This window comes from Acinonyx jubatus, chromosome E1 (assembly GCF_027475565.1).
Source record: "Acinonyx jubatus isolate Ajub_Pintada_27869175 chromosome E1, VMU_Ajub_asm_v1.0, whole genome shotgun sequence".
NCBI lineage: Eukaryota > Metazoa > Chordata > Mammalia > Carnivora > Felidae > Acinonyx > Acinonyx jubatus.
Window position 1 is genome coordinate 44,917,714 of NC_069397.1, and position 22,393 is coordinate 44,940,106.

The following is a 22,393-nucleotide window of genomic DNA, read 5'->3' on the forward strand; positions in this document are numbered from 1 at the left end:
GAGTGGCCTTCAGAGAGGAGAGGAGAGGACTCCGGAAGCAACCACCTGCTTGGTCTGAAAACTTTGGGACTCGGGGGGTTCCAAACCCAGCAAGGTGAGGGACTCCTGAGGAGGTGAAGGAGAGGAGATGCGTGTCTAGAGGGAGAGGCGTGACCTTCATGTCTGGGATCTTTTGAATATTCACAAACACAAAGACCCTTGATCCAGAAGTGAGCACAAGAGCCGGAAGTGAGACAGCCTGCAGACGAGCCAGCTGCTTCTCCCCGCACACTGAGAGCCAGCTGTGATCTTGACTGAGCGATCAGCTTGGGACATGTATCATGCCACGTGCTTTGCATGCTTTTAAGCAAATGAAGTTTCTCACAGAAGCCTTGATTCAGGAGAAAGATTCTACAGATGCAGAAAGCAAAGACCTCTGGAGAACACAGAAAATAAAGTAAATGTTAGGAAGGACTCCTGTTCCCCAAGGATTACTCCTCAGAGGATTTGCTGCAGGGGTCCCTTTAGTGTTTTGTTTTAGGTGACGGGAGCGCAGTGTATCCCAGTGTGAGATCCAGCCCAACTTCATATAAACACATCTCCTGCCTGGGTCTTAGGAACTGCTCTCAAGTGGAATCCCGCCTCGTTCTCAAAGCTTTGCTCCTCTCCTTAAGGAATAAAGAGACATCTCTTTTAAAAGGTAAAAAGTTGAGTGACTACTAGGGAAAACTTCTTGCCGAGGCCCTTACCACGCTCCACCCTCCAGGCCACTGTCTCTGGGTTGGGAAAAGGGTTTCTCTAACCATGAGGAAGAGCCTCCCACTCTGGGTCCAGAGACTGAACAGCCCCTGGGCCATGACAGAGATCACGAATCGCTTTACCTTCTGTGCCCAGCGTGGGGGGAGGGGAGGTTCAGTTTCTGTCGAGCCTGGTAGAACTAACTTCACACGTCTGATGCCGCTAAAAGCACTGGCCCCTTTTTTGCCAGGGTGAATGAAGAGAACCGGCCAGAGATCAGCTGTAGACATTTATTGAATCATCTGTTGCACCGACGCTACATTGTACTTCACAGACAACTGGCCACAGGCAAAGTAAAATAAACCACAATGGATCAGCTTTCAGGGGGCCTCCTTAATCATCCAACATACACGTTGGCAAACAGACCAGTTTACAGATTTTTACTGCAAATTTAAGGTTCCGTTTCTCTAAGTGGCATTCTGAGGCGGGGGGGGGGGGGGGGGGGCGGGGAGCGGGTAGATACACAGTTGTACTTTGGTAGTTTGTCCAAGCAGGAGTCTCTCCACCTGTAAAATACCTGGCTATTCAGCATGAGCCAGGTGGTGAAAGAATTGACGGAGCCCCTTCCTGGCGGAGCACGCGGCGTAGCCCCCAGACAAGCTGTGTCGGAGGCAGGGAGGCTGGGACAGGGAGGCCGGGAGAGGCTCCGAGGGGCCTGGGCAGCCCTGCTGGGGAGGGCTCTGGACCTGCAGGCACCTGCTGGGAGAACTGGCGTCGTTGCGTAAGGCAGGGCCTGTGGCAAAGCGGAGGGTTAGAAATCTGAGCATCAGAAGCAGCCAGCCCCTTTCTCTAAGGCAGCGGTTAGGTGAGAAAAAGGCAACCCATCTACAGAACAGTAGCCGGGCTTAGAAACCTCATTCATTTCTTCACTTAAGTAAGCTGTGTCTGTCTCAAACTGTCATGTTCCTCAAAGCCCAGAAAATGAGGAAAACAAGAAGAGAGCATTCCCCAAGTCCAAGAAGCACAAGGTCAATGCTCTGATCACGTTACTTCCAGACTGAATCCAAAGAGTGACTCAGGCGGCAGCATAACACACTTACACAGCTGGGGGGAATTAACCCAATTCCAACTCCGTCCCAACCTCCTGCAAAGATGGGCCCAGGTAAGGGGATGAGGCTTTCCTCCTGGACAGAAGCAGGCGGCCCTGCCTTCCCCACTGAAAGGGAAAGGGGGCAACAGGGCAGTTTTTTGTTTAAAAACAAAAACAAGACGTATGCCCTCGGCCTCGAGTCAGAGCCAGGCTGTGAGGGCAGGGACACCGGGGCACTGGTGGCCCGGGCCCCTGCAGGGAGTGGCCAGCCTACCACCCAGCCTGCCAGTGCGAGGGGCCACCTCCTTCCCCTTCTCTCAGCCGCCAAGTACAGTTTGTCTCAGTCCTGTGCCCTGTCCCTCTCCCAGCACAGCATCTTCGGGCTGAGGACTGAAGAGAGGGGAGGCCAAGAGCACAGCTGGGCCAAAGCCACATCTCCAGAGCTTCCCAGGGGCCAGTCCCTCCCCTCTCCTGGGGAACCTCGCTCCGAATACCAACATATTTTACACATAATATCACTTGCTCTACTGCCAAAGACTGGGCCCATTCACACCACCGTGTTATTCAGACTAGCGAGACTCCTGGTTTGAATTCAGTGTTACATAAAGCAAGTCTTGGCCTTGCCAGGCCTGTCGCTGAGCCCCAGTTTATCCCACAGCTTTGTGCTCTCTGCAGCCACTGGACGCGGCCCAGCATCCGCTGCCTCAAGGGGAGAGCCACCCTGCATCTCCTTCAGGGATCTATGCCTTTGTGACCAAGCCTGACCACCCAAAACTCTACCCAAAGCTTCTTGATTTGAGGGGGTGACAGCGACAACAGGGGCAGGGGTCTGTGCATGACTAACAGGACTCTAAAGCAACAGCAAGGAGAAGAAAGTAGAGGAGGTCAAGCCCTAAACCCCAGAAATCAGCGCTCGAGGGGGAACGCTGCCCCCGCGGTCCCTACCGACACTGCCAAGCCCTCCCCGAGAGCCACCCGGCCTAAAGACGGCCTCGACAGGGCACGGCAAAGACGCCTATCAGAACCTCCCGGAACCGAGGAGGCCAGCCGCAGCCAGACCCTCCCTGTGGCACGAGGGCAGGCCGTCACTGGGAGCTGGGGCTGTCGCCCTCGGTCAGCGTCTTGAAGTCCATGGAGAGAGCCTGTTCCTCCGCCTGGGGTGGCCGTTTCCAGTCAGCGCGAGTCAAAATGTAGAGCACGGTCACGCCAAAGCCGGCCAGCAGCAAGCCCAGCATGTTGGCCAGGACGCCCTCAGGCTCAAACGTGCTATACTTGGCCCTGCAGGGTTTGGGTGGGAGGGAGAAGCCACCCGAGGGGTCACGGTCAGGCCCAAATGCCATTCACACCAAGGCCAGAAAGCTGGCGTGGTATTCCAATCCCAGCCCCACCCGTCCCCCGCCCGGAGAGGAAAACCACTGCTTCGCTAACCCCACAAGAAGCTGCCTCAGAAGGCAGAGGCCCAGGGAAGCAGAGGGCAGGGCTCCGTCTCCCGAGGCCCGTGGTGGCACAGGACACTCACCCAAGTTTAAACAGCAGCGCCTCCTTCAGGCCCAGCAGGGCTGTGCCCACAGCGAGCAGGAAGATGGTGGCGCCAAAGAAGATGTGCTGCGGGCGGTAGCGGCTCCGCAGAGAAAACGAAGCTCCAGGGAACAGGAAGAAGCCAAAGCCCACGAGCCACTACAAGGAAAGGCGGGGTGGTGCCGGAGACTGAGCCGGCCGCCGTCTGACCCACCCAAGGTCACCCCACGTAGGCCGTGTCCACACGCAGTCTGGGAACCCCTCCATCCACCGCTTGGCTTTCTTCATCTCAAGAGCAGGGGTGGGGGGAGCAGTAAGCGCTTTTGGGAAAGGTCCTGGCCCCGGCACTCGAGGCCTATCTCGGTTCATCGCGCTCGAACGCTTGGAAGCCCGGGCCCGTGGCCAGACACATGCGCCGGGTCAGCTGGAAGGCGGCCTGGGTCTGAGGCACCCTCGCCTGGGAGATCCTGGCTTTCGTACCCCCTTGGGGATCCGAAAGCAGCGTCCAACTGTGCTAAAGCACCTCCTCCACTCTCAGGCACACGCCCGGGAAAGCGGGCCCTTCTGTGGCACAGGCGGCCCCGCCGTGGCCTCGTGCACCCCCGCCCCCACCCCACCGCCGAGGCGCAGAACCGCCCACCTGCACGAAGTAGAGAACAAACGCGAGGATGCCACACCAGCTGTGCAGGCTGTACAGGTCAGCGTAGCCCTTCTTCCTGTGGTAGTCGAACACCGCCACCAGGCCTGGACCGGAGAGAGGGGCCGTGTGAGGACAGGGCTGGTGGGGAGGGGAGCGGGTGAGGTGACCCAAGGGAAACCCAACCAGCCGGGACTTCTGGGATCTGGTCCCGGCTTGAGGGCTGCCAGCACCCAGCGTCCCAGCCGGGGATGCCTGGGGGGTGGGGGATCGCGGGAGGGATGGGGACGGGACCACAACAGAACCGGCGTGGAGACCAGACGTGTCAAGCGGCGACCCCCCCACCAAGTTAGAAGCAGAGGTGGGGAAAGGGAAAGCCGTGCCCAGGAACTCACCCACCAGGGCGATGATGAACGCGAAGACGTGTAGCAGCCCGTGCAGGACTTTGGTTGTGCGTTTGGTCTCATTCCTGAAGACACGGTAAACCAGCAGGGCTTTCAGGGAGTGAGAAAGGGAAGGTCAGGCCCGCCTGCCACAGGCAGCGAGGAGACGCAGCTTGGCTGGCAGAGGTGATCTGCACCAAGGGCTTGGCAAGGCACCCCAGCCACAGGCAGTAGGACAGGAAACAGACTCCGTGGGGCCTCGCGGGAGCCCTCGGGTAGGTGTGCCCTAGCGCCCCTGCCGCCACCACTTTCTTATCGAGTGTCCCGTGTATTCTGGGCTGTGTCCTCGGTTCGTCATGCAGTCACGCTGAGGTGTCACCAAGCTTCTGAGTTCACCTCTTAGCTCTGATGGTCCTCAAATAGCCCAGTATTGAAGCTGAGCAGATACTCACTACCTTCCGCAACCAGGTTCCCTAGGTGGGGAACCCGATTCCCAAGCTAACCCCCCTCACAGGGCTGAGCCGGACAGGGCCAGGTGGCACGGGGAATGCCTCTTAGGAATCTGCTGCTGGGGAATGGCTGTCACCAGGACCGCCCCTAGGAAGAATGGGTCAAACAGATCCAGATCCAGCTTTCCTGTTACCAGAGCAGGCCACACGGAAGGCAGGGTGGGGGCCAGTCACAGGCTCACTCCTGCCCCAGAGAGGAGCTGCAGCTCTGCCAAGTCCACCATTCCCCCAACACATACACACATGCACACGCACACACATGCGCACACACATGCGCACACACACGCACACTCACCGTTTTTCTTCCAACTTCAAACCACCCCTGCAGAAGCCAGCCTCAGCTCACAGCCCAGCCCCTGGGCTGCTTGCTCTACACGCACACCCTTGGATGCTCCACAAACCTCAGGCCCCTAGATTTGGATGCCTGGTGTTCCCAGGCCCCAAGCCAGCTTCCTTCCTGTCTTTTCTAGAATCTTAGATGTGTCTAAGTGCAGGAGACCCCAGGGATGATAGGGTTCCTGCAAACCGCCGCTCACAGGAGCAAGGGTGGGACTCACCATCTCCCTGCAGGAAGATCAGGCCTATGACCATGCAGAGGGGATGCACGTTGAACTGCAGGACGCCCTGCCAGGCGATGCCGCCCCTGTACAGACCGAGCCAGGCACCGGTCGTGGCCACCGCGATCAGGCCCAGCAGCTGGGAGAAAGCTACGTAGTAAGGCAGCGCCCTGGGGGTGGCCGCCGGGCCTGCGTGGCTCTCCATGCTGAGGCAGCTGCTGGAGGGAAAACAGCAAAGCTCAGAGCTCAGAGTGGCCCACAGCTTCCAGAGGCCACGTCCCGGCCTCCCGATGCCCGCTGCCCCCTTCCACCCACCTCTCCCGGCCCCTGTGCTACAGCAGTGCTTCCATCCCTTCCCGAGATTCAAGTACAGCTCAGCAGAGGTGCCCCGCTTCCCCCAGAGACAGACAGGCCAGCACCTGAATGAGATGCAGTGAGGGTGCAAGTGAAGGTCCTCCAGATTCAGAGGTGGGGGGACGTGCCTGTGCCTTGCATTCTGTTTCCCAAGGCCCTGGCTTTTCTCAGGTGGGGCTCACAGAGGAGGTTCAGAGAAGGGAGAAAATCCCTTGAAGGTACAGAGTTAGTCACGGTTTGTCCTCCAGATGGGTCACAAGTACGTCCAGAGAGAACGAGAAAGCTGACATCCCTGCACCCATGCACCCAGCGTGTGGCCGTGTGGTCGACAGAAGGAGAAATCCTGCCCTCCCCAGGAGCCTGGGTGCAGCCCCCACAGCTGCCCCCGTGCTCTGACCCTGCTTTGCCTGAAGACGACATGGGGAACAGGAGCAGCCCCACAGCCTGCTCCCCCTGCCACAACTTCCTCCCCCCACGCTCAGGGCCCGCCGGGTCTGCACCCCTACTCAGGACAGGGAGTAGCACCTTGGCATTCAGAGCCCATGGGGTGTTTCATACACATCACTTAATTCATAGCCATCCTGTATGGGACATGAAAGCAGGTAGTTACTGTCCCTATGCCACAGATAAGAAAGTGGCAGTTCCAGGAGGCTTGGGAAAGTCTTGCTCAGGGGTCTGTGCATGTGTGCCTGTGTGTGTGCACCTGCATGCGTGTGTACGTGTGTGCATGTGTTTGTGTGTGTGGTAAGCGCATTTCCTGGCTCCTCTGCCCAGTGCACCCCCATGTTAGCCTCCCCCAGGGTCAGGATGGCCTTCGCGCAAGCTCTTCACCCTGAATCGGATAGTTCTCCAGACCCGGAGCCCAGGCCTGGCCCACACGCCCAGTCAGGAGAGGCAGCCAGGGCACGAGGCCAGTGATGAACAAGGATGGCCTCCTCCATCTGTCTGCCTCGGTGCTGCAGGGTCCCGAGCCCACAGAAAGAGGTTCTCTGCCTGCAGTGTCCTGGGCTTTCCAAGCAGCAGTGGAAACATTCCAGAGAATGACAGCGGTGCAGAGACATGGCCTAATGGGTTCTGGGTCTCCCTCTAACACCCAGCGCTTGCTGTCTCTCTCCACCCTGTACCGCTCAAGAACAAGTGTCCAGTCGGCCCGGTCTTCTACTAGTAATTGGGGAGGTCTCTTTTTACCCCCCGATTCTCTCTGCCACATCTGACAAATTTTGGCAACTTCACCATTAAAAAAAGTTGGGGGCAGTGGCGAGTGTTACTAATATATACTCCCTACAGTAAAATACAGATTAACATCAAAAGGGAAAAAATTACAAGTAATCAGCATTTTCATGTGTGTCCTTACATCCTTTTTTTCTACAAACATATACATTCTTTTATAAAAATAGAGACATACCAATTTCTAACCTGCTTTTCTACCTTAACAGTAGATCCTGTGAATCTTTTCCTGTCCATGAATATACATTCACATCATTGTCTCAATGACAACACAAGACTGCACCATACAGCTGTTCCACACTTTAACCAAACCCCAATCCCAACTGTTCAACATTTAGCTAGCTTCCAGTTTTTCACTAAATAAACCACACCATGCGATCACCTTTGCACATGTGTCTCATTAATTCCTAAGTGGAGAATGGGAATCCTGCAGCAAGGCTATGTTCTCGTTTAGGTTTTTGACATTTTATCAAATGATCTTCCAAACACACTCCCATAGCAGGTGGGAACACCTGTTTCCAGAAGCCCTGGCAGACAATGAACCCCTATTTCTGAGACTCTTGCCACCGTCCATATCTGTCACCTTTAGCCAAGGCAACTCCTACATCTAGGGCCAGTTCTGTCCTCTCCCCCAAATACAAACCCCACTTCTAGCTACCCACCACACATCTCTACCGACATCAGCAAACACTTCAAACTCCTCCGCACATCCCTAGTCAATTCATCTGCCCACCGTCGTCATAACCGAATCCAATCCTGACCTCGTGCAGGTGGCCACTGCGGCTGTCCTCCTGGTCCCGACGCTGACACCTCTACAGACAGGCCACCGAATCCTCGGGGTTCTCCCCCAGGGTCCCCACCATCACTTCCCTCCTGGCCATCTTCATTGCCACCACCCCAGCCAGAGCATGGAGCTTCCACCCCAATCTCTGTACCCCTTCTAATCTGCCAGACCTGCCAGGGACAAGGACGAGGATGAGGCCAGTTCCCCAACTCATGTTGTCCCACCTTGTGCAAACGGGGGCGGCTGCCAGTGAAATGGCAACACTTGTAACACGATCCTAACTCGGTTTCCATCTGCAGCCCCGCATCTTCTCACCAAGTCCACTCAGCTTCCCTGGCTCTCACAACACTCTGCCTCACTCCCTGCGCCTCTCTTCCGGCTCCCTGCCACTCACCCTCCCCTCCATCCACCTGCCCCACAACCTGAAAGGGACATTTCTTTCTTCTCTGTCCCCACCTCTGCATCCCCAACGCTGGCCTGGAGCCCACTTACCCCGTCGGCAGTCTGTCTGCCTGCCACGAAGCTCGCCTGTGCCTGTCTGCTGTCGTGCCTCCTCCGAGGAACGCGTCCTACTCTTCCTTGGGTCTCCTGGGGATCTATTCCTCTGCCCTAACTCTAACAGGAAAAATCTACCGGAGAGAGGCTGTCCTCCCCGCCTGTATTAGATTTATCCCCAGAGAGCCCGGGGCACAGTCAGAATCTGATTAGCCCTGAATCAGGAAGAACAGGAGGAACGTGCTCGGCTGCTGGCAGACCTGCCACAGCTTCTCCCTGCCCAGCAGAATAACCAACGACAGCAGAGGGAGCTCAGGGCCGCAAAGGGGATGGTCGCCCCTGTATCTCGGAGCTGCTCTGTGGCCGGGCAAGCCAGAGCCAGCATGTTTCCCTCCCGGCCAGTCTCCTAAGGAGGCAGACGGAAACCAGAGTAAGGTCCTCTTCAGGGCTGTGATGTTATGACTTATAAGAAATACATAGGATGGGGGCACCCGGGTGGCTTAGTCGGTTAAGCCTCTGATTTCAGCTCAGGTCCTGATCTCACAGTCTGTGGGTTCGAGCCCCGTGTCGGGCTCTGTGCTGACAGCTGAGAGCCTAGAGCCTGCTTCGGATTCTGCGTCTCCCTCTCCCTCTGCCCCTCCCTCCTCTGTGCTCCTTGTGCTCTCTCTCTCAAAAAATAAACATTTAAAAACTTAAATATATATATTTATTAAATTAAATATATATATTAATATATATTAATTTATATTAAATTAAACATATATATATATGATGGAGCTCCTAAAACTTCTAAAGCTCCTAAAATTTCCCAAGAAAGCCCTAATGCTGTCTTCTGTTATGTTACTGAGCCCCCTAGATAACCTGTAGATGGGGGGGGGGGGTTGGGTGCCAGGGGAACTATGTGACTGAAGGCTGTACCTTTGAGTTCCACCCCTCAACCTCTAGAGAGGGAGAAGACAGCAGATTTGTTCAATCACCAATGGCCAATGATCTAATCACCCCTGTCTCTGTGCTGAAGCCTCCATTAAAATTCAAAAGGAGCTTCCAGGGGGGAGGACGGCTACCCTAGTTCCCTGGGGATAGAGGCTCCTGTGCTCTGGACCCTTCCGAACCTCGCCCTACCTACCTCTTCAATCTGGCTGTTCCTGAGTCACATCCTTTTGTAATAAACCTAATAAGTAAAATAACTCTCTGAGCTCTGTGAGCTGCTCTAGCAAATTAACTGAACCTGAGGAGAAGGCCATGGGAACCTCTTATCTACAGCAGGTGGGTCAGAAGCACAGGTGCCAACCTGGGTTTGCGACTGGCCTCTTAAGTGGGGGCAGTCTCGTGGGCCTGAGCCCTTAACCTGCCATCTCCAGGTAGACAGTGTCAGGATGGAGTTAAATTGTAGGACCTCAGTCAGTGTCTGCTGTGAACTAGGGAAGTAGCTGGTGGCACTGAAAAGAAATCACACTTTGGAGCAGTGAGGTGACCACACGGGGGGCTCTGCCGCTCTGCATTGTACACTTCCACCCTGAACTCCCCAGGAAGGCAGACTGCTGATGCCGTCTGCACCCACCGCGGCAAAGAGCGGGGGTGCCCGCTCGTGCTGGGGGGGTGCCAGGGGCCTCACGGCAGACTGTTTGTTCTCCATATCTATGAGTCTCTTACGTTCTGTCCCCCTCCCTGTTCTTACATTATTTTTGTTTCCCTTCCCTTATGATCATCAGCATTCTTTCACGGAAACTTCGCCATACAACCATGGTGAGAGGAGTGCTGTCCCAAATCAATGCGTGAGGACACTGGGGCTCAAAGAGGATAAAGGACATGCCCCAAATTACCAGCAGCAAATAGCTGCTCATTTGTTCATTGAGCCCCTGCCGTGTGCTGGCAAATACTGCTGGACACCGGAGCTATACAGCTCAGACTTGATCCCTGCCTTCAAGGAGCTTGCAGACAAGTTACACAGCAGATGCAGATTTTCTTAGTAAAGGGTAGTAAGAATTCAAGCCACAAGTTCAACTCAGGCCGCCAAGAGCACTTTCCACTATACGCATGGAAGACAGTTTTCCCCACCTTAATACCTTGAGGTGGCACTCCCTGAACAGCTGGCTGTCTGGTGGCAGTGTGGCTTTGCCGAGAATCTAGGGTGGAGCTCTCATGCTTTCCAAATACTGAAGCCAATCAAGGATCCAAATGGGCATTTGCCAAAGAAGTCGCTTTGAAACAGAGCTCCAAGGAGGTCTCTCCCTGTCCCAGGCCAGTCCTCCTGTACCCCTCACCCCTCAGGAAACCATGCTCCTAAGGCGGTTTAAGCCCACCACAGCAACAAGCACCAGTGTTCCCTGGGAGCTCTCCTGGGAACAAAGGAAGCAGGACGGGAACAGGTACTTAAGAGAGACGGGGAGGCAGGAGGATGAGCCAGCTGCTCCATGAGATCTTCCTGTCAACTGCTCCAAAGGCAGCTCACCTACCCCACCTGTCCTAGGGAACTAAGCATCCGGGTAATGAGGCAACCAGGAGGAAGCCACAGATAAAGGATGACCTTTGGAACTATGGAGGACCAATCCATCTCCCCCACCCTCCCTTCCAATTTGATGGTGATTTCAGCCCAAGTATGAGGGATGCAGGAAAGCTCACACCAAGCAAGACCATCCTGCCTCGGGCAGGCCTGTCTGTGCCTTGCCTACAGGTGACCCCGCAGTCCAAAAGTTCCGAGTGTGAAAGATCCAGATTCCTTCAGCAATGGCATTCACCTGTTGCCTATTCGGTTCAAGTCACTGGCAACCTATCTTTGTGCAAGGAGGGGCTGCTTCCAATTGCTGAAGAGAGACCCCATCCTACTGACTCTGGCTGGAATCCGACCCATCCACAAACACATTTTGCATGTGCAAACTTTGAAAGCAGTTGAGAGTCACTCCCTAGCAAGCAAATGCCTTTGAACCAGGCCCCTTCATTTCCCAAACCAGACAGTGAGAACACTCTCTTCCCTGCCAGCTGGGTTGGCCCCCAGAACCCCGGGCCTCCTTTGTTCCCAGAGCAGAAGTGTGGGGGGCAGCATCAAGGGCCTTGAAGCTGCCACTCTCCACCCCAAAGTTCCCCTCTGCCGGGCAGACCAGAGTTATGGAAGCAGAGGAGGCTCTGATAGCCCTCAGAGCCCCTTACACAGCCACCCTCCTTCCTGTCAGAGCACAAGACGGGGGTGACAGCTCTGGCAGCTTCTGGAACTTTGGGCTGAGACAGTCACCCCTCCCCTCCCACACCAACTTGCAGTCAGACTCCACTTAATGTCATCAAAAAGGGACAGGAGATACCTGCAGGGGTTGAACGTGCTGAGAATCATTCTCCTCATGCCCACAGCTTTGTTAAAAGGCCACCAGGCCTAATCTCATTATGAGGACCAGACACTGCCCATGTCCTAGAGCCTGGAGGCAGGCAGCCTGGCCTGGCTGCAGCCCTCCTTGGCCACAGCAGGGTTTTAATTGGGTTAGGCAAGATTATATTGGGGACAGAGGTTACATCTTTTCTAAGATCTAACCAACCCTCCCTCCCCCCCATTGAAGGGATGACTCAATTGCCCTAGAATGCCCTAGAATGTGATGGAAGAGAAAGCAAAGTGAAGGTTGAGCTGTCAGGCAGGGCCCCAAGTAGCCCGCAGGAAGAAAGCAAAGCCTGGTTCTCCATTAGGTACAGTGGGCTTGGTGCCAGGGTTTCCAATACTTGTAGGGACCCACAAAAAATGTTATGATTTCTGCTAAAATCAGAAGGAGAAACAAACTTAGTGCTGAAGAAAATGTTTTAATTTTTAATCTGGCCTGGATTATACTTGTCTTTATACCAACACAATTGTAAAATATAGGGTTTTTTTAATTGTTGTAAAATATAGGGTTTTTTAAAAATTGGTATTATTTTTAGTGGAAGAAGGGTCCCAGCAAGGCAAAAGTGCCTACGACCCATGAATGCAGCTCTGGTCAAACGGATGTATTTTTAAAGCCAGCCCCTCTGCATCTGACTCTGTGGTCCTGGTCAAGCCAAGTCCCCTCTCTGAGCCTGCTTCCTCATCCACAAGATAGGAGACATCGATAGTCCCCTATCGATAGTCCCACCTCATTACTCACTGGCCTGGCAAAAAATAAGTGGGATAAATATGTAATAGCGGTTAGCAAAGTGCCTGCCACATGGTAGATACTCAATCAGATAACAGTCTGACAAAAACTAAATCTGGTCCTAATAGCATCTTGGGAAGAGTAAGGTGAAGAGTCACACATCAGAAGTTGTTGACACAAGAGGTTTGGGGCCACAGAGAGCCAGATGGCAGCACTACCCCCTCTCATAAATCCACACTCCCCTCTGTCCACTCTCCGTCCCCCACTGGGCAGAAAACCCTGGATCTGGGGCAGCTTTCTCCACCAATACCTTCTGGTGCTGCTGAAGCACACGGCCTTAGCAGAAGCCCAGCTCTGCGGGCCCAGGAAAGGCGGCCAGGGCGGGAAGCTGTGGGGCAGGCAGGCTCCACCTCCAAGTCCGGGAGGCTCCTCCTGCGTGGGGGTGGGGTGGCAGCAGCCCTCTCTCTATGTGGGTCTCACTTTGGCACTTACGAGTTTTCTCTCGGTATTTTCTGCCTCAAACCCAATTTCAGAAGAGAAATCAAGGTATCTAAGAGAAGGTGGCAAAGCTTTGGGATTTCTTCATTTGCTGTGAAAACAAAGGAATAGAATCCAGACATCCTGAGACGAGCTTCATTTAATGAGATTCAGAAAATCCCCAAAGACTGCCAAGTTCCGGGGTATGACGAAGAGAGGCCACCTCGAGGAGAAAAGCTGGGGACAGGGTCTCCTTCTCTGTGGAGCCCTGGGGGAAAGAGCAGGCAGAGAGTGGAGGTGGCCCTGCCATCACCTAGGTGTCAAAGGCAGCAGGGGACCCCTTCCTCCGCTCAGTTCTGCACCCCCTGTCCCCACAGCTCAGGGCCCTACCAGGCCCAATCCAACGAGCCAGGATTTCCCAAACGAGGAACTCCTACCCTCACACCACTAAACTGCGGATGTTCCAGAACAAGGAAGGGATCTCCTGGCTAGCCATTTCACCCCCCCAAGAGGAGAGAGGCGAAGCTGAGGGAGGGCCCGCCACCAGCAAAGCAGTTGGGCCCGTTTCAGGTTTCAAAAGAACAGTCGTGGCAAATGGTGGTTGATCCACATCTACCCCAGCTCGTTTCTAGAACGTGGCAAAATATCAGCCGTGAGCCCACTGACAAGCGTGGGGTCACCTGCCGCTCGGTTCTAACTTCCGCAGACTGGCACGGAGGCTGAACCAGGGCCAGAGGCCGGCAGCTCCAGCAAGGAGCACGGCCAGCTCTTTCACCTCCGGCCCAGCCGCTTGGGGCTCGGCAGCAGCTGAGGTGAGGTGAGCGGCGGGTGCGGTGGCGGAGAAGGGACTCGCGGCGGCTCGGCGGGGGGGGGCGGGCCCATCCCGCTGCGGGCGCACCTGGGCCCCCTCCCCGACTCCGCGCGGGGGCTCGGCTCGCACCCACCCGCCCGGGCCGCCTACCTGGCCGGGCGCCGGGCCCGGAGCTCGTCCCCGCCGCGCAGCGCCCCACCGCGGACCCACAGGCGAGCTCCCCACGCCGCGCCCCGGCCGCTCAGCCGGTTCCGGCGGCCGCGCCCGCCGCGGAGCTACGGCGTCTCCATGGCGACAGGGCGGCGGGTGGGGCGCAAGGCGGGCGGCGCGGCGGGGGTCACGCTGAGGGCAGGGGGCGTCGGAAGTGCTTCCCTCACGTGCCCGCGCTTACTGCAGGGCCCGGCCGCCACTGATGCCCAGGTGAATGGACGCGGCCCCGCCAGGTCCCGGGCCCCGACCTTGACGCCGCGTGACAGGGACTGCGGCGCAGGGCGATGAGGGGTGACAGCCGCGGCCACCGTGACCCCGGCCTTCTGGACCCGAGCTCGGGTAACCTCCGAAATCCGGGCCTCGCGACCCGGCCTACGGGAACCCCGCGTTCAGGGACGCAAGGGGGTGTGCGACCCCATGGGTGTGGCGGCCTCCTGCCCAGGCCTGACGCGGAGGCCGCGGGCGCTGCGGAGTGGGGACCGGGACCCGGGAGACGACGGAAGGGGCTGCAGGCCGGGAGAGCAGCGGCCGGGCCTCGGCCTGGGGTCCGCGCTTCCAGATTCCCTCCCTCCCCCTCTTCACTCCCACCACCTTCCCCTCCCCCTCGCCCCGCCCCGGGCTCAGGTGGCCACTAGGTGTCAGACACGGCCCGGGCCTGGGCCCACGCTGCAGCTTCTGCAGCTCTGGGGGAACACACCTTCTTCCTCCCTGCTCTGAGGGAGATGTCACCGTACCGGAAGACTGGACTCACCACTTCCCCAGTACCACCCTCCCGAGACACACACACACACACACACACACACGGTGACTTTTCCTGCCCCCCTTTCTCAGGGAGCTTTGTCTGAGACTGACTACCCACCCCCAGGCAAACCAGCCTAAGGATAAATACCAGTTCTCACCAGCCGAAGGCCTAGACCTTGCCAGCGGCAGCCTCGCCTGTCCCAACAGCTAAGAGAGGAGGATGCCAAGGCCAAGGCTGGGGGCCAGTCCCTACCGCAGCCCCTGTTCAGGAAATGCTGTGGGTAGATAACAAGTCCAGCTCAGACTTCTTACAAGCTCAGAACAAAAGGTCCTTTCCTGTCAGATGCCTGGCAAGACTTACCAAGAGCCTGGGGGTAGGAGGGAAATGGGGTTTCCTCCCCTGGAGATGTAAAAGAGATACCCCTCCCCCACATCGTGGCTCCCTCTCTCCCTCCCTCTACCTCCCACACTGTGGGCTTCCCATGGGCAGTGTCCAGAGGCTCCTGGAGGACCCTGGCCAAGCGGGGCCTTGGAGATCTAATACCCCCTTACAGAGACAACATACTCTCAGGCACATAGCAGAACACCCAAGGGTGCCCACTGCCCTGGGCACACCTAATAATGGGGCAAACACAGCAGGCCCCACCCCTCAGAGTGACCAAGCTTAAACCTGCTACAGCATAAATTTGTTTCGAGTAACTTTCCAGTTGGAGGGAGTTAATGGACATTTTAAATTAAGAAACAGCTTCCTTAGCGTGCCAACAGGCGAACAGCAGGCAACAAATGCTCTGTGTGTTAAATGTGGAACTGAGCCATTTCCCATTGTTTAGCCTGTATATCTGGGCTTAGAGGAGGAGAACTGGAGTGGGTAGGGTGGCACAGAGGAGCAGAGCCTGCTGGGAACTCTGTGATTTGAGTGCTGAGCTTCCCAGTATAAGGCTTTCAGCCCCTTCCAAAGCTGGGAGAGATGCCTGCTGAGGCAGGAAGGGGCCCCTTGGGTCCTTCTTCCCCCTGCCCCCATGGTCCATGGCCCTGGGCTGCGGCATTTCCCTCTCAGAAGGGAGAGCATACCCTGCCAGCAGTGTTCTCAGAGGTCTGCTTGAAGTGGGGAAGGGGTGGAGGTGGTGCTCTGAGTGACATAAGGTGCCTCCATGGGGAGCAACCACACAGGGACTTAGCTCTAGGGGCTCATGGCTCCTCTCAACCCTTTTAAAGAGCAGATGATCCCACCAAACTGCTGTCAAGCACCAGAATCCCCAACCCAGGATGGCAGACATCCCCCCCCCACTCCCTGCTGTCCCCACACCCCCTGCTGCTGAGACTGCCACCACAGAAGCTAGAGAAGCTTCCACCCTACAGCTGGGGGCAGAGGTGGGTAAGAGCAGGCCGGCAGAGCGGCACAAAGGCCCCTTCTTGAGGACTGAGGATGCAGTCCAGGGCATGCTGCATGCAATCCCGTCCCTGCCGGCATTCACAAAGCCACCACCAGACTCACCAGATTCACTCCCACCTCAACTTTGGAGTGCGCCAATCATCACTTGGCTCATTCTTTCAAATCTCAGCTCCTAAGACAGGCCTTCCCTAACCATCTGATCCAGCAGCTGGAGTTGAGGTTGTGATGTAGGGAGAGACTTTGTGTTAAGTGTGTCCGTGACAGCTCTGGGAAACCACACCTGGCGTTCACCTTGTTCTTTGGCCAAAAGCATTTAAAGAGCAGGAAGAACCAAGACAGTGAGAATACCTCATGAATAGGACCTCAGAGTCCCACCGGCACCTGGCTGATCGGGGCTGCCCTTACTAGGGCTTCCAGATTGAGAAAGATGGATTCCCAGTTAAATTTGAATTTAATTTTTTTTTTTTTTTGGCATAAGCATGCCTCACTTCATGTAACATACTAAAAATGTGTTCATCATTTATTTGAAATTCAAATGTAGCTGGGTATCCTATATTTACCTGGCAAGCCTACCTTGCTCCTGTTTGGGAAAGACAGGAGAGGGGCCTCCTGGCCATTCTGGCCCCTCCCAGCAAAGCTTCCCCATCCCCAACAGGCTGAAACAGCTAGTTAACTCCTCAGCACGTGCTGCAGACAGAGGCCTTAACCTTGGGCTGCAGAGAATACAAAAGGCATAGGAGACCGGGCTCCCCAGGCCTAAGGTTCTGCAAAATGCACCCAGAATTCATTCACTCTTTACAAGAATTTTTATCAAGTCCCTTCAGTTTGCCAGGTGCTGGGTGATGCTGGGAATGTATCCGTGAACATGACAGGCACAGCCCTTTCTCTCAGACCTTAGTGCGTAGAAAAGTTGCTTACCCCAGATATGAGGGTCAAGGAAGGCTTCTGGGGCCTGGGACATCAACTCAGAGAGCTACAGGACAAGCAGGGGTTAACGTGGCAAAGGGACAGCAGGGAGAGGGCAAGAAGGTCCTGGCCAAAGACACAGCTAGAGGGACTAGAGCATTCTGCAGGAAAGAGGAGGTGGCCTAACTAGTTCCCCCTCAGGGCTTCTGGGCCACCGCCAGGATCAACATGCCTGAACCAAAGCCTGCACCAGCTCTGGGAGGTAAGCCTTGCCTTAGGATGGCAAATAACTGAAAGACACATACCCTGACCAGTATACAGAGGTGGGAGCAGCCTGCTGCTGGGGGTGGCACCTTCAGGCCCACTCCCTGAGGAGCTTGCTCCAACTTCCTTGAAAAGAAAACTAGTCTGAGTCTGAAAGCACATGGCTACTTTGATGAGCTTAAAATGGAACTATAATCAATTGGAGAAAAACCTATCTTGCAGCTTCGGGGCGGCAGCCCCAGCAGGAGCAGCCAGAGCGTCCAGCGGAGCAGCAGCAATGGGGAAGGAGTGGCAGCGAGGCAGGGGACTGGCCACTGATGAAGAGAGTGAGTCACCTGGGACCTCCAGAATTCCAGGGGATTGGGCTGAGGGGCGTCACAGGCTGTGGGGCCCAGGCTGACCCCCAAGGTGGTCCAGTCTGGGAAAGCAGGATTCAAGACAGACAAGAACAAAACCTGCTCACAAACCAATGTAACCCTGCAGGATGGACAGAGAAGCGGTGACGGTCAGGAGAGTCAGGCCAGCTTTCACCTCTGCCGGGCTCTGAGGGACAGGACGTGGGTTGGATAGGCAGTGGGGACCAGCCTGGTGCAAGAGGTGGCATGATGGCACCGGGTGCCCGAGGTGGGAGGCGATGGAAGGGGTGGGCTTTCCAACCTCTCTTTGTGTTTGTGTGCAGCCCCCTGGGGGAGGGAGGGATCAGCAGGACGTGTTTCCCCTTCGCCTGCTCTCCCTTCTTCCCTCCCTCTCTCCCTTCATTTTTCCTTCCTCCCTCCTTCCTACTCTTCTTCCCTCCCTTCTTTCCCTCTCTTCTCTTCCTCCCTCCCTTCCTCCCTTCCTTCTTTCCCTTCTACTCCTTCTTTTCCTTTCTTTCAGCAAAGGTTTATTGGGCACCAGCTTGTGTCAGGCACTGTTCCGGGCCCTGGAGAAATAGTAATCGATAAAACAGAAGGTCCTGCTTTTATGTGACTTATGTGAAGTGGGGGCATCAGATAATTGAAAAGGAAACTAACAACACATATACACACGTACATGTAAATGTACACCGACACACAGACCTAATTGTGTGTAGCAACAAGTGTTATGAAGAAAATAAAGCAGGGGAAGGGCTGGAGTGTCACAGGACAAAGACTCTGAGGAGAGAGGGGTAGAGGTGCAGGCCCTATGAAGATGTAAGGGAAGGTAAGTCCAACAGATGGAAGAGGGAGGAAGGGCAAAGGCCCTGAGGCAAGAATGTGCATGGTCATCTCCATCCTGCCCTACCCTCTAACACTATCTTCCCCAACAGAGGAGAAACTGTATACAGAGTAGAAAACAGCAACGTAAACAGGTTCTCAGGGAGAGCAGAGGGTGAAGGTGTAAGGTGTGTAGCGGGGACCCCGCAGCAATTCCCGGGGTGTCTAAGAAGTGTCCATAGGCTCATAGTTGTAGTTGTATCTGATTACTGGTCATGTCCTTCACTCAATGGAGAATCTGGACATAGGGTCACAGTCAGTGAGGCACCGCCAAGCCCCCCTGGGCCAGCCCTCCCCTTCAGGAAGAACACATGAAGAGGTGCGTGTCCCAGTGGTGTCTTCAGTCCCCACCTCCCTGCTGTTCTCTGTGAGTAGGCCAGTCTGTCAGTCAATCAACAAACACTGAAGACCTGCTATGTGAGTGCTAGGGGCGTTCGTTGTGGAGAGCAAGAAAGACCCCAAGGAGCAAGTGTGTGAGCCTGGGGGTGAAGGGTGGCCGGAGCCTTGGGTGTTGCCAGCAGAGGCGTGGGGAGGGAGGGGATATGAGGCTGATAATGATAGCCACCTCATCAACTCCACAAACCAGCCATAAACTGCAGACCCAGGACTCTTGCACTTTGTTCCAAGCCCTCGAAAGCTCTGAGTTCTCATCTTGACTCTGAAAGCCATGCTGACTCTGGATCCATCCCCCCTGGTTCTCGGCCAAGCCTCTCATGACAGGAAAGCAGCAAGGGAGTGGGGGCCGCTCTGAGCTCAAAGTGCAGGATGACCAAGCCATGGCCCAGAAGATGCCCCAGTGTGACCTGGGCGGAGGCTCAGGCAGTGTTCCCCAGTGGTGGCTTTATGGCCGCCCTCTCCAAGTCAGACGTCAGCTGAACACAGAAGAGCCAAAAAGGGGGGCACTCATATAAGGCACTGTCTCTGATGAGTGCACAAAGGCTGGTGACTCTTCCAAGGTTATAACAAGTTAGCAGCATACCTGTCCTAAGTCAAAGGCTTCACTTAACCCTGGCTCCACCCCTCCCACCTCCGTCCTGTACACTCCTCTTGGCCTTGGCCATCACCTCCTACCTGGAGTGCTCCTATCAGGCCAACTGGTCCTTGTCAAGAGCAGATTAGATTCGAAGGCACCTCGACCTTGGCTCAGAACCTCCCTTACCCAAGAAGCCATGTTCCTTTGATTCCTCCCACCCAGTGGGAGACCGTAACAAGTGGGCTGCTACCAGGGAGAATCATACCCCCCAGCTGGTCCCCCAGTTTGGATTGATCCTTGTCTCTTGCCTCATCCCCTGCTGTGGGCCAGTCATACCTCTTGCTCTAGCAGGGATGCAAGGGCCCCTTTCCCAAGGGGATCCAAGGGGCCAGAACGCCTCTCCTGCTCTTACTGCAGCAGGTGGCTCTGGGTAAGCTTCCTTCAAAGTGTCACCCTAAAGTTCAGGGCCCAAGAATTGTTGCCCAAGGGCTGGCTCACAGGTTCCAGAACCTAAAGCTGTATCTTTAGAAGGCATAGATTAGATACTACTTGGAGTCTTTAATAAGTCATCCATCCCAACGTATCATTACTATGAAGTGATAGCCCTTCAGAGCTTCAAGGGCAGTGTCAGGTCCTGACATTGATGAGACTTTGAGAATTCTCATGTATTCTGAGTTTTTCTCCTCATCCAAGGGCCTCTCCTCATCTGGTAAATCCAAGCACCATTCAGGGCTTTTTAGACGGAGGGCTCAGTCCTGGCTTCACTTCCCTGTAGAGTCAAGACCCAGCTGCACCTGCTTGCCTAGACAGCTGTACACAAGCAGATGTGGTGGCCCCATATGAATGAGCTCAGCTCCTGGGCTTTGCCACGTCCCCTAGATGACCAGGCCCACTGCAGAGCCTGGCCCCAGGCAGGTTCCTCCATGGAGAGGCTTCTCCCCGGAAGCCCTTCACCCTTCTTGCAAAGCTGCCCATCAAAGGAGGTCTGCTAAGATAGAAGGGTCTCAGCTCACATTCTTTCTTCCTCCTGTTCATGTTAGTCAACCCCCCTCACTCTCAAGGTGGGGGGGGGGGTTACAAGGTGGCCTCTGCCTGGCCACAGAAGTCCACTGCCACCTACCCCTCAACATGAGACTTTCTGTCTGACATCTGCATAAAAGGCCTCTCAAGAGGTCCTTCCTAAAACAAACTACTACAAAGTAACTAAACTAAAAACGAAATGTCATCTTCTTCCCTAGGGGTCCCTCCTCTGACCCATCTTTGGTGCCTTAAGGGAGTTTGTTTATTGAAGGGCTGTCAGGGAAGGGGCAGTGAGGCCAGGCGGGACCAGGGTGCTGCCTGGGCTGACAGCAGGGCTGGAGGCCCCTCAGGAGTCCTGAGCATTCAGAGGACTTTGTCAGGGCCCTGGACTTCCTAGAGGCGAGGGGTGGACCCTGAAGTGAATTTGCCTCCTGTGCTCTGGGTCCCACAGTGAGGACTGTGTCAGAGCCAGCAGACAGGTGCCTCTCCCCCAGCCCAGTGGGAGGCTCGCCGGACCCCCAGCTCCAGCCTCCCACTGCCGCCACTCTGGTGGCAACTGCCCCCCTTCTCTGTGCGTGCCCCATGTTTGTCTCTACTGAAACAGACCTTGTTTCACTTCTCTCTGCCTCTCTCTCTCTCTCTCTCTCTCTCTCTCTCTCTCTCTCTCCCCCCCCCCCCCTCTGTCTTCCTGTCTGACCTGAGGTTCCTGGGCTGCTGGGAGGCAGATGATAATCTCCAGCACTTCAGAGTGTGGGCAGTTTCCTGGCCCCTCTCTGGGAACAACGCTTGAGATACACACAGCTACAGGAAGGCACACACGGGGCCCATAGTGCTTTAGGGACAGTTAGATGCCACAGCCCCCAAGCACCTGAGATCCACACAGAGGGGGCTGGGGAGGAGTCACTGTCACCCAGTCAGGCCCTCAGGGCAGGAGAGGGATGGCAGTGCCGAAGTCCAGGCAGGCATACAGGCTGACCGCTGCAGCCAGCGAGCCCTGGGTGCCCCCACAGCCCCTCACTGCCACCACAGCCATGCCTGCTGCAAGGGAGGTTGGAATCGACTCATTCTAGTCAGGATCTCAGCAAACCTGCTGTGTACATGGGAGGCCGCAGCTGCACCAGGCTCTAGAAATGTATGAGGATGCCCAGTTTCTACCGCCCAGAGCTCCATGGGGAGACATGTGAATGACCACAGTCCTACTCACTGAATACTGTGCTGAGTGCCAAGGCCTTGCTTTAGGAACAGAAGGGCAGGTCGGGCCTGAAGGGACGATGGCTGATGAGCAGGTGATAGGAGGAGGGGGACATTGCAGGCAGGAGAGAGAAGCAGGAAAGACCCCGGGGCCTGAGAGCTCAGGGTCTGCTTGATGTGCCAGTGGGCAGCTTGCATAGACCGCTGAGTCAGGAGAAAGATGGAATCTGACTGGAGTTGCAAACACTTTAGTTCACCCAGTAAAGACTTTTTTTTTAAATATGCCATTTTCTCACATACACCATCTTATGAAAGAAGTAATATTTTAACTACCAAAAAAACAAAAACACAAAGGATATTTGGATTAAAAGATATTGTGACCAATAGGACCAAAACAGGACAGCTGGTCACTTGGCTAATATATGCCGATTGGCTTTCTATATCTGACTGTTCTTGTCTCACCCCCTTTCTTGCTGACTATTAAACACTTTATCAAGGCCAGAGCTGCCACCAGTGAGCCTCTGGGAGCATTGATACCTGTGGAGGTAGGGCCAGAAATGAGGATGTGGAGGAGGCAGGGGGAGGAAGGACCTTGGACTTCACTCCAAGGAGCGTGGATTTTATCACTCAGCTGAAGCGTGGGGAAGGGTTTTGCAAACGGATGCTGTTTTCAGGTTTGTGCTTTAGGACAAGTATCCATTCCCAGGCTGTGTGTGAGAATGGGCTACAGAGAGAGAGACTGAGGATGAGAGCAGAAGGGCGGGCCTGCGAGAGATGCTGAGGGTCCGTAGGTGGGACAGTGGCAGTGGGTCT

General features: G+C 55.5%; 1 protein-coding gene and 1 long non-coding RNA gene across 6 annotated transcripts; one reads left to right on the plus strand and one right to left on the minus strand.

Moving 5' to 3' along the window:
• Positions 1–993: 993 nt before the first annotated feature.
• Positions 994–21,793, minus strand: LOC106978682 (transmembrane ascorbate-dependent reductase CYB561). Of its 5 annotated transcripts, none has more exons than XM_053211761.1 (6): positions 21,594–21,793; positions 5,412–5,626; positions 4,358–4,456; positions 3,966–4,069; positions 3,327–3,484; positions 994–3,085 (listed from the first exon to the last, which is right to left on the minus strand). In XM_053211761.1, exons 1-6 carry the CDS (start codon positions 21,776–21,778, stop codon positions 2,893–2,895), a joined length of 954 nt encoding a protein of 317 aa, XP_053067736.1. In that variant the 5' UTR covers positions 21,779–21,793; the 3' UTR covers positions 994–2,892. The 5 variants fall into 5 exon arrangements, with proteins under 5 accessions (XP_053067736.1, XP_053067738.1, XP_026903804.1 ...); XM_053211763.1 differs by lacking the exon at positions 21,594–21,793 and adding an exon at positions 14,747–14,763 and having other exon boundaries at positions 5,412–5,629; XM_027048003.2 differs by lacking the exon at positions 21,594–21,793 and adding an exon at positions 13,798–13,993.
• On the plus strand, positions 12,805–18,679 carry LOC128313388 (uncharacterized). The gene is made up of 3 exons (XR_008294041.1): positions 12,805–13,653; positions 14,044–14,196; positions 17,384–18,679. It is a non-coding gene; the product is annotated as an uncharacterized LOC128313388 (long non-coding RNA).
• Positions 21,794–22,393: the final 600 nt, after the last annotated feature.

Bases quoted from the DNA above. Each gene is read 5' to 3' on its own strand.
- LOC106978682 (XM_053211761.1), bottom strand. From the start codon at position 21,778: ATGCAAGCTGCCCACTGGCACATCAAGCAGACCCTGAGCTCTCAGGCC. The intron at 4,457-5,411 runs GTGAGTCCCACC...ACTCCCTGAAAG, and splicing joins GATCTTCCTGCAGGGAGATG to CCCTGCTGGTTTACCGTGTC. The intron at 4,070-4,357 runs GTGAGTTCCTGG...TCTCCGGTCCAG, and splicing joins GTTCATCATCGCCCTGGTGG to GCCTGGTGGCGGTGTTCGAC.